This window comes from Etheostoma spectabile, chromosome 2, assembly GCF_008692095.1.
Source record: "Etheostoma spectabile isolate EspeVRDwgs_2016 chromosome 2, UIUC_Espe_1.0, whole genome shotgun sequence".
NCBI classification, from domain to species: Eukaryota; Metazoa; Chordata; class Actinopteri; order Perciformes; family Percidae; genus Etheostoma; species Etheostoma spectabile.
The window spans coordinates 16,400,893-16,412,795 of NC_045734.1; the positions used below are offsets into that span (position 1 = coordinate 16,400,893).

The window sequence follows — 11,903 nt, forward strand, 5'->3', positions numbered from 1 at the left end:
TGAATAATGCAAATTTTCTTTTAATCGATTAATCAACTAGCCTTATTCTTAGCCCTCTACTGTCCAACCCTAGCTTCAAATATGTTGTCATTATTTTTGAAACTTGCCTTTGAAATGCTAAATAGTTTAGCATTTTTTGGGGGGCTGATGTACCTTAGCTGGAATGTGAGTAAAGATGATTGGCCTCTTTGGTAATGTTGGCTTGGAAACTTGTACATCAAAAACCACTTCCATAGCTGACGCAAGCATCTGGTCGCTAAAGGGTTAAACGTCATTTGGTAGTAGGAAGTGGGTGGTAAGAGCTAAGGATGGAGCGAAGCCTGTGTAGCGACCACAGATCATGTTTCGCGAAAAAAATCAATGTTACACCAGAGAAGAACAGAGTGAACCCATCGTGTACCTGTGAGAACACGGGAAACGGACAAATCTGTTTACAGGAGGACGAAAACGTAAAGTGATCAACCTGCTTTCAGTGCCGATGTGTGTGTGTGCGTGTCTTTGAACAGAGGGACATCTCGCTACAGATTTTCATTGATCTCGTCGTTGTCAATGCAGCGAAGCTCTGAGTGGATGTGACATATAATAAGATTTGTAGTTGTGCAATAATGTGCAATAGGCCTGCAACGAACTCCGTGTACATGTCCCTTCTCAGCACATAGACTGTGCTTGTGGTTTGGCTGCCTGTGGACTCCTCTAACACGTAGCGGATTTCTGCAGATTTGTAGACCGACAGAGGATCGTTGTGATAGAGGCATTTTAAAAGGATGAAACTAGTGGAATGGATTGCTGTTGGTTGATCCTGGTGCAATGGGCTATCTAGTTTTAAAAGCTTGTTTGTTTTTTAACTGAAATGCGCACTAGCTGTTTTGGAGGGGGTGAAAGATGTGTGCCAACTTGTTTGGTTTATTTAATATGTGTGATAAGCTCCGGTCTGACACAGGCTGTTTGGGGGGTTTCTTCTCTGTCTCTCAGCTGGACTTGAGTTCGTGCAGTGCACGCTGATCCCACTGTGCAGCCTCTGGCTGATTCAGCAGTTCCCACCACAGAGCAGCCTAGTCAGTAGTCTCGGTCAGCAAGGGATGTGGGCTGGGGTCGAGCACAGGAACGGTATATATATATATACTATATATATATACTTTGGTAGAGATAGGCTAATTGATAGTATATTTTGTGGTTGTAACGCGACACAGTTTCTGGTATAATTTACCAAATTGAATATAATAGCACCAATTAGTTAATTAGCAGATGTTACCTGCTTCTCGCTGGTAAATTTTTGTCCAAAACAGCCAACACTCTGCCAAGCATTTCGATTAAGTAGTAAATTGACTCTCGCTAAAAGCCACGCGAGAGTGGGGCTTTTTCTCGCCGCCGTCACCAGTAGCCCACGAGACACTCTGACAGGTGTGAAGTCTTACACCCGCCATGGATGATTCTGGGATCATCCGAAGACGGAGGCTGCAGGTGAGAAGTTACTTTTTTTTTTTTTTAACCTCATTTATCCCCATATTGTATTGTACGAATCCTGTAGAAAATCATAGAGCGCATGTCTTTTTATATTTCAGAAGAAATGTTGAGAAATATGTCATAGTTACCAATAATTGCATTAATTTTAATTCTTTGAATTAATTAATGTATTCCTTTAAACACATTTTATCTATGTATGCTTCCAAAGTAATCCCAGGGTGTAGGCCCATGAGTGATATAAAACAGGGAGGTGTGGATTCAGATGATTTGCTGCAAAAAACAGCAACTTTTCAGATAGTAGTGGGCAACATGAAAACCCCTATATCACGGTAATTTTATATTGGAATATCAATATATAGACTTATATATTATGGTCACATGCATGGAAAATCAAGTGAGAAACCTTTTATGGCTAGATTAAAAAAGTTGACTATTTTTCCAAAAAAGTTAATAAGTTGTAACATTGTCCTTGAGATAATAAAGGGATAGCTCCCATCAAAAAACAGTATGGCAACATCTTTATAGACAAACCTTTCTGAACATATTGTCCCAATAAAGTTTTGGAATAACTTTTAAAGACAGCACAAATAAATGCAGTGGGTGACAGTTTTAGATTCATGGTAGTCTGGCATTGCCAGACCATCCACATGCTGCGAAGTGGAGGAGGTCAACCATAGTCCTCATAAATCCACCGGAGTTTAATATTCTAACACAAAGAAAGTGAAAGGAAACGGAAATCGGCAAATAATAAATACATCTGGAGAAATTTCCTGCGGCACCGGAGCAATCCCGGAAGTGAAGCGTCAAGGATATAGACTAGATTCACAGTAATATTTAGGCAAATCTATGATAACCAGTCATATGTTGAGTCTGGGCTGCTGAAAGGGACATCTTGTACAATATGACAGACACACAAAGGCTCACAAAGTAAAAGATTCCTTTAAGGCTTTTCTCTGTTGTGGGCACTTGTGTGAATTTAATCAGATGAGGCAGGTAAAGCTTACTATGCAGGGGTTGCTGTCTGTCAGTCCTCTGTTTCATGGTGATTTCATTTACAGTAAAAGTATTCTGCTGCAAGATAGTTCTGCCAAGATACTTTGCTCTGGATGATTGCTCATCATTTATCAAATTTATGTTGGAAGAAAGCAGACACTAAAGTATACAGACAATTTAAAGGAACAGTATGTAATATGTCTGCATTGAAATGTCTAAAAAACGACTATACCTACTGTGTATTACATGTTTTGTTAAATTGTGTACTTCCATAACCCCAAATGTTTCCAACAATGTTCAAATCCAGACAAATCTGAAGTTTTATTTCAGTGACATGGACTTTTTGTTTGGTTGCCTCTCAAGGGCGTCATATGCCCTTTGACCCCTCTAGTTAGTCTAGCTTCTGTCAAAACACACCAGATGATAATCCCATGCATCTTCACGACGTCATCCAAAGTCTGTGTTTACATCCAATGTCTTGATTGAGAGACATTGGATGTATTTCTAAGGAATACAAGGCTATCTACTACCTACCTCTACCACAGCAACTTATTTAACTGTTTGTTGAAGATTTCTTCTCAACTGGATCTTAGTAAAATTTAGACTGAGGCTTTTGATAATTGTTTGCTGTTAAAGTGCAGAGAGAGAGACAGTAAAAATGGCCGTCAAGACTCTGGAGGGCCATTTTTCTCTCTTTCACATTTTATTTGATTTAAGACTCCCTTAAAACCAAGCTGACATATTTAAAAGGCTTGTTTTGTATAACCACCACTCTAAAACATCATGTTTAACTAAGAAAACTAGCAAAATGGTACATTTGGAGAACTGGAACCTGTTATTTAACAACTTTAATGTTCATTAATATTCCATTATCAGAACTCTTAGCAATAAAAATTCTCCCTCTCCAGAGTTTGCAAGTGGCAGGACATGACACAGATTACTTTGTGGTCACGTAGCCTGGTTCGTAATTTGGTCATAAACAACCAAGTCTCTAGTGATTCGGTAAATTTGTGTGATTGTCGTTGGCCCCAACCCACAGAAGTATGTGCTTGCTTAAAAAGCTGTAACAATGTAAGCTTGACTATGAAAAAGCTTCTTTGTAGAGGTCCTGTGTAGAGGAGTTGAATTTTTACACAAAAAGTATTGCTCATATCAGCCACAGATATCATACATCACACAGGTAAATATTTGCAGATGACATGTAGTTTATGTGTGCCCAGGAATAGTCTTGTTTGTCAGAGTTCAGTGTATAAACCAGAAGACATTCAGTCACTTTGCTCCTTTTTGAGTGAAATATTTTCTCAGAAATTAATAGTAGATGAATTTTAAACATGGATATCAACATCATTTAGTGGATATGGAGAGCCGGGGCAGCCTGGAACAGGAGACAATTAAATGTAATGTAATGCATGCATGCATGCACGCACGCACACACACACACACACACACACACACACACACACACACACACACACAATCTCTCTCTCTCTCCTCTCTCTCTCTCTCTCTCTCTCATTCAGCCAAGATGGATTTACAGAGACAAACAAAACTCTTACAAGAAGATGACCGGTGAATCAAACTTTTGATTTTAGTCAGAGTGCATGTTAATGTGTGTCTCCATCCATTCAATGGCTCACTTAGCATCTGTGTGTGCGTTTCTTTGTGTGTGTGTGTGTGTGTGTGTGTGTGTTTTGTGCACAACATTCATGTCTATATGTACATATCAAATCGACTCCCACCTTCTGCCCCTATTCTCCATTTCCATTGAAGTGGTCGATATCCATATCTCAGACAGAGGAGGTCTAAATGCTGAGGATGTGGCGCAGTTGTCAGGCCCATTAGTAGGACTAATGGTGGCCTAACAGCCCTGTGTACCCTTAGGGAGGAAGACCTACCACCAGCAGCAGGACGGGCTGAAAGGTCCCTAGGCCAGTAGTAGGAAGGGGGGCAGCATAGATGTGAGGCAGGCAGCAGCTGTGGCCTACAGTAGACCCCATCTAAGTGGCTATTACAATATCTGGATCCCTTTCTGCCTGGATCTACTTTCACACCAGAAGAGAGAGAGGAGGAGGGAAGGGTGTGTGTGTGTGTGTGTGTGTGTGTGTGTGTGTGTGTGTGTGTGTGTGTGTGTGTGTGTGTGTGTGTGTGTGTGTGTGTGTGTGTGTGTGTGTGTGTGTGTGTGTGTGTGTGTGTGTGTGTGTCTTGTGTGTGTGTGTGTGTGTGTGTGTGTGTGTGTGTGTAATCACACCTTTCTACTGTTTCCACCTTTCTTCCCACAAGTGGATATTAATGCACACAGTGCGCTATGTGGCTTTATGTGTGTATGTAGTTGAAGTGTGAGGACACAACAAGACACATCGTGACATTCATGCTTTGTGTAATCGTGACAGGAAATGTTTTTGAAATGGTGAACAATCACGTGCAATGATTATCCAGGTCTGTGGTCTATGTGCTTTTCTTAGAGTATATAATTCCGCATTACTAATACTAGCAACTTTACTTATCTGTCTTCTACATGATAGGATGATTTTCCAAAATGGCCAACTTTAGATCAAATAGAAGTGTATGAATATAAATAAAGATAAAATATAAATGTGATTCCACAGTTTATTTTAAAATTGTAGCTGTACTTTGAGGTATAAACGTCACCCACAGTGGAAAAAAAGTTGTAACTTGCAAACATTTGGAATCTTGATAAATAAAAAAACAGTTTGCTGTTGGCACACAGGCCTTACAGCCCTGTGTACCCTTAGGGAGGAAGACATACCACCAGCAGCAGGACTGGCTGAAAAGGACCTAGACCAGTAGTAAGAAGGGGGTGAAGCAATCAAGTCTTTCTAATCAGAATACTATATATTGATCCCTTAAAGGAAATTGTTTAGTTGCAGTTGCTCATAGTCAAATTCAAGGTAAAAATAAAATTAAGCAAGAGTGGCTCTAGAGGGCTTTGTCACATCAACATAAACATGTTGTTTGGGGGCCCTTGCTGAAACGACTGAGGCTGTTCTTCTTCTTGGGAGTACCCAGTCTCTTTTAAAGTAAGCTTTTGATATTAATGCCCGTCTGTGCGCGGTCATGGAAGGCTTGTATCATGTGGACGCGCCGACAGTTTGTTGTCATTACTTAGAATTCCTCATGGGGGAGACAGAAACTATGCATTATAGCGTTACTGGTCACTTGCAGTATAGTATCCTGGTAGAGTCTTCCTGTCGTCATCTTTAAGCTACATAGTCTTCTTCTCTCCGTCTCTCTCACTTCACCTTCATCACCTACTTTATCGAGCCCTCTTTCGGTTCATGTCTCCCATTTCTCACCTCCCTTCTCACTTTCACTCTCATTCTGGCAGCTCCTCTTGGTCAACTGGCAGACCATTGTGAGGGTGTGAAATTTGGCATGGGGGTTGTTATTGTCATTAAATAGGAAATAAATTACAATACAATTCGGCACGTGAATTTAGCAGATGTTTTTGTCCAGAGCAACTTACATTTTTTTTTCCCACTCATACACATAGACCTTACAGAATTCTCTTGCTGTTCCTTTCTGCTTACTTCCTTTTCTTTTTTTCTTAAGATTATATTTGGGCATTTTTGCTTTTATTTGAGAGTGAATGAAGAAAGCAAACATGAAATGTGTGGCGAGAGAGGGGAAATGTATTCATAAGGTAATATAGATTTTTTACCTATTACTGGCTCTTATTTGTGAACTGTACCCATACCCAAAAAAGTGGCCTTTGCAACAACAAACCCAGATTTAGAATATTGAAACATATAATAAATAGAAAGCACTATAATAATGATCTGTGGCAACACCCAGTCCATTTTATTTGGCTGTAACTGGGAGAGTGTGTGTCACTGAGATGAGTCGTTTTTTTATAGCTAGTGAGGATGATCCTGACGTCCCGAGCAGTTGTAGGTGTGTTTGGAGCATACTTACACTTAACCCATATGCTGCTCATACACACACACACACACACACACACACACACACACACACACACACACACACCACACACACACACACACACACACACACTCAAACAAACAGAAGTCATACAACATGTCTCAACCCTCTCTGTTGTAGGAGTATGGAGTGCAACACAACACACACACACACACACACACACACACACACACACACACACACCACACACACACCACACACACACACACACACACACACACCCACCACACACACACCCAATCCTACTTTGTCCAATATTTTGTTCTAGGCAGACTGCCCATTTCCAATATGCTAAGCACAGGGGATAAGAGTGTGATCACTGCAGAAGATCCAACTCTCTATGCCAAGTCCTGTCACTCACTGCCATGCCCACTGCTTTGTTCTGCCTCAGCACGTCCTTCTGATGTTAGTATTATTCAGAAAGGGTAGGTTTTGTACTGTGAGAGCAAACTGTACATCAAAGCAACAGATCTGGGCCAGAGTATAATTATGTATAGCTTCAAATATTTGAACTACTTCAACTGGGTTTTGATTATCATGCCAGACGCTCATAAAGCACAAAAACTTGAGCCAGACTTAATCCCAAAATAGACAGAAGTAAGGAAGAAATAGCATTTATTACATTTTTTTACTAGATCCAGTTTAACAAGAAAGTAAAATAGGTTAGGAATCATTTAATAAGACATTATTTAAAACCTTTGTGTAATGACCAGTGATCTTAAAGCTTTTTAAGTAAATATATTGAACTAAATAATGCACAGCTTGATGACTCTGCCCAGAGCAGCAGCATATTAACATTTTTCTTTTCTTTGGTTTCCAGTTGGCCTTCAGTTTGTCCTTGGGTAAATATCCCCCCTCCCCCCACCAAAAAAAACACACATAGAAAAACCATGTGACACCCTCTCTTTACTTTTTAGAACACAACATAGTGTCTGCATGAGAATCGGAATGTTTTGCAATTACTTTAAGCATGGCAGTTGTAAGTATAATTGATTAAAGGTATTCATTTGTATGTGCGGACATTTGCAAGTCTTTCTATGTTGGATTATGTCTGCAAAACCACTTCATTATTGCCACTTTGAGATAAAATATTTGCATTTTGCATCCTCATAGTGCAACTTTCTCAGACCAGAACATTTTCCTATCTTAATGATTTTTGACTGATTGATCCTTCAATAAAACAGCAGAAATGTTAGGCTTCCAGGGCAGTATAAGTGCTCTTTTGTGTGTGTGCGCACATTTTCTTTGGCTGTAACTGGGAGAGTGTGTGTCACTGAGATGAGTCGTTTTTCACAGCTAGTGAAGATGATCCTCCCAAGCATTTGTAGGTGTGTTTGGAGCGTACTTATACTTAACCCATATGCTGCACACACACACACACACACACAATCTCTCTCTCTCTCTCTCTCTCTCTCTCTCGCGAACAGGAGACAGTTAAATGTAATGCATGCATGCACACACACACACACACACACACACACACACACACACACACACACACACACAAAAACAAACAGAAATCATACATCATGTCTCAACCCATCTTTGTTGTAGGAGTATGTAGTGCAACACACACACACACACACACACACACACGCACACGCACACGCACACGCACACACACACCTAAGACTCCTGTGGGGCTCTCTCTGAGTAACCCTGGCCTAGCTCACTTCCTCTTAATGATGTAACTCATTAGCTGGCCCAGAAAGAGCTCACTATGAAGGGTGATGTCATTCCCATTGGAAAATCTCTTCTGAACTGAGAAATGCTGCCAGGCCACCATCATATACTGTAGGTTTATCTTAATTTAAAGGAATAGTTTAAAAATATGCATATTTGCTTTCTATAAGAGAGTAGTATCAATTGTCTCCTCTAACTCTTACCAAAAGAAAACAAATAAACATATTTGACAAAATGTAGAGCTACTCCTTTCAATATAGCCTAGTCTGTGCAGAGTATCATTTTCCAAGTTTCTTTATTCATGTGATAATGGTACTACTGCTGCACTCATGCACTTAAACTGGTTCCGGCTTATTACAATGAGTCTTTGCAGCCTTTCTTCTGCTCGTTGGCTTTTCGTAAATGTTTATTAAGTGCAACTTGTTTTAATGTGTCACAGTGCTGACGAGCTTGGGTCGTGATCTTGTTTTGAGATTGTTTGGAGACAAGAGCTCCAGCTGTCAAGTCATGTTTCATCAGCTTGGCTTTGTTTGGGTTTTGTAATGCTTGTTTTCTTATACAGAGAGAGAGATAGAGAGAGAGATTTCAGGATTGCCCTCGTGTAACAGGATGAAATCCTTCTTTCCGGAAAACCAATTGCCATCTCTTACATGTTCGCTTATTTTTCTCTCATATTTGTTTATTTTCAACTTCTCACCCTAATGTGGTTTATCATCACTTGAATTCATTTCATTTCACAGACATGGCTCTGTGTCATTAAGCCTTTCCTGAGTGGAAAGAAACAAATGATAATATCTTTTTTATTGGAGCCACTGGGCTGTAGAAAATACCTTGATGACCAATGCAGTAGAGGCTGACAATAGAAATTGACAGTAACCTGATTTTACTTTAGCTGAGTGTAAAATGGAATCAAATTGGGAATAGATGGGCAACAAGCACCACACCGATTCCTCCCAGTAGATCCTAATCACATCAGTGCCCTTGCTGTAGTGTCCTAATGTCATAAATATAGCAGCAACATGTTTTAAATTGACTTTGGCTCCCCTCAACCTGGTGGATCCTGAAGCTCTGAAGTCTATGAGCACTTATGAGGGATCAATTTTCAAACTGCTTTCCACTTATACAAGACATTAATAGAGAAATCACAAATCTGTTTATAGACGGATCCCGGCCTACACTTCTATTTGAACAATTTCATTATCAGAAAAGTTGACTATAGTATTGGAAACAGTGGTATTTCTCTAAATTACAGTGTCAATCAGGGATCCGTTAAATTATCCATTATATTTTGACATTAAAAGACATGATTTACAAGTTGTACCTTCTTTCAGGTTTTTGAAGAGTCCTATTTTCTGCGCGGGACGCCAGCATTATTTGCAGAGACTCAGGTTTAATTGTATGATCCATAGTTATTAGTGGGCTCCAAACAAAATGGCACATGATTTTATGGTTTCATATCTATGATGTGGAGATGAATTGGTGCATTGCATAATGCCCCTGAAAAAGACAAGTATCTTGATTGTTTAAAGTGCCCATATTATAAAAATAATATTCAAAATCTGCACGGCTTTCTACGTAACTAGCCAAGACGAGGTGGCTAACCGTTGCATGCTAGCTTGTTCTCAATGGCAAAACACTGCTACAATAGACACTGAACGCTGAGGTCAACAAATCAGCTGCTCTTGGATGTCTCGAGATCAAAGCTGAAAAATAAGGGCGATAGAGCCTTTGCAGTGGGCGCCCCCACCCTATGGAACAACCTCCCCATGCATATTAAAGCTGCACAGACCTTACAAACGTTTAAATCGCTGCTTAAGACACACCTTTTTGCAGTAGCTTTTAACCCTCAATACCTGGATTCTGATGTTTTAAAGTGTTGTTTGTCTCCCTTTGATGTACTTTGGTTGTAGTAATTTTTACACTTGTTATTTATGTATTTGACACCGACCCTGTTCAGCACTTTGGTCAACTGTTTTTGTTTTTAAATGTGCTATAGAAATGACATTGACATTGACACACGTGTTCACCATAATCTACAAATCCTACATAAAAACTACATATCCCTGTTCTGCAGGTATTCCACAAGTGCCCCTTGTTTAGAAGAGGTCTCCCAGCTAATCCTGCCTTGGACTGACCAAAGTTGGAGAAAAAGTTATCTTAGCTGATGTGATCCTCACCTAGCTACTGCGCATTTACGACTCCCAATAAAGATAGTAAAGACGTGAGATGTCTCACTCTGTATCTAAAACAAAGACCTAAACACAGGGTGAAAACAGGATCTGCAACAATGTGCAGTACAAGAAAAATATTTTTTTGAAAATGAAACCATGTAAACCTATTCTGGTAAAACCTCAAAATACAATTATGAACCTGAAAATGAGCATAATATGGGCACTTTAGGTATTCAGTGACATACTTTTGGTCTTTTGCAAATAAATCTGTCAATGGTTGATGGTTTAGCAGCAATTATGTAGGAAGCAAATATCAAAATGTTGTATTATAAAACAATGTGGGCAGTTGCCATGAATGTAAACATTTAGGCGAAGTTCAGGCAGTGGTTCCCAAGATGACTCAGAGTGATCATTGAAGGAAAAGATTATTTTTCTTTCAGTTGCACAAAATTGTGTTTTGTCTTATTAGAATTTTTTAGAATGTTTGCCCATTTTTGTGTGAAATATAGGAAACCTATACCTCTTCAACCCAGTAAAAGCCTTCAAATAAAACAATATGTTAGGGAAAACTCACACTCATGTCCACACTAAGACAAAAAAACACTGGGTTAAGACAACTTTGTTGGAGAAATGGTGAATAATATAGCCTTATGATGGCCTATATATGCTAAAAGAAAACATTGGTTATGAGGAAGTAAAAAAAACTACAGCAGTGAAATAAACAAGAAAATGAAAATAGAAAACACATTCAAAATAAAATGGATAAGACAAAAATGTTAGTCATTATGAAGGTTTTTTCCTTAGAATTCCCCGTTCTTCATTAAGTAACGTATCAGGCATGTGTAATTACATTTGTTTCAGTCTTTAACTGAACTTTAACTGAATGCTAATTTATATTTCCCCACCAAACTTAATGACCTTTTCCTCAGTCCTATAAACAGTGATTCCATGATGTGTAAAACAAGTCTAATCAGGCTAATATATCTGCTCTCCCCTTCTTTTCTTTCTCTCTATTGCCTACTCTTTTTTTACCAGAAGGATCTACCTCTGCCACGGAAAAGTAACAGGTAAGGTCACATTTACACATTTATTTCTTTGTATGTATGTTGTTGAGATACTGTCTCTAATTTGTGTGTGCACCTTTCCCTAAATTGCAGGTGAGTAGTCTGCTGTTAGATCTGCTACTATGAGGTTTTTATTTTATTGTAAGCTTTGGTTTCCATGGATTTAATGAAATTGTGTTGGCTTCATAGAGTTGTTTTCCAATGAAGGAAACTGTGGAAATGCGATTTATTCTCTGTAAAACGGAGACAATATCAACATATAGGGTTTTTCATATAGAAGACACTTTAGTGTGCTATGACTTAAAGTGCTCATATAATGCCCTATTTTCAAGTTCATAATTGTATTTAGAGCTTATATCAGAACAGGTTTACAAGGTTTAATTTTCAAAATAGAACATATTTTGTTGTACTGCACATTGCTGCAGCTCCTCTTTTCACCTATTTGTGTTGAGCTCTCTCTTTTAGCTACAGTGTGAGGTATCTCTCTTATGTTCCATCTTTGTACAACGGCACACATGCACAGTCCCTAGGTCAGGACTACTACCCAGTCAGAAGCAGAGTATGAGGG

At 39.3% G+C, this 11,903-nt stretch overlaps 1 protein-coding gene across 2 annotated transcripts in view; it reads left to right on the forward strand.

Moving 5' to 3' along the window:
* The first annotated feature begins 276 nt into the window (after positions 1–276).
* The window catches only part of mast1a (microtubule associated serine/threonine kinase 1a), a 62,627-nt gene continuing 51,000 nt past the window's right edge, over positions 277–11,903 (forward strand). Inside the window, exons 1-2 of one of the 2 annotated variants that reach the window (XM_032500397.1) lie at positions 277–1,461; positions 11,307–11,338. In XM_032500397.1, coding sequence (XP_032356288.1) covers positions 1,423–1,461; positions 11,307–11,338 — 71 coding nt within the window. In that variant the 5' untranslated portion in view covers positions 277–1,422. The remainder of the gene's footprint in view (positions 1,462–11,306; positions 11,339–11,903) is intronic. The other variant, XM_032500403.1, reaches the window with a different exon arrangement.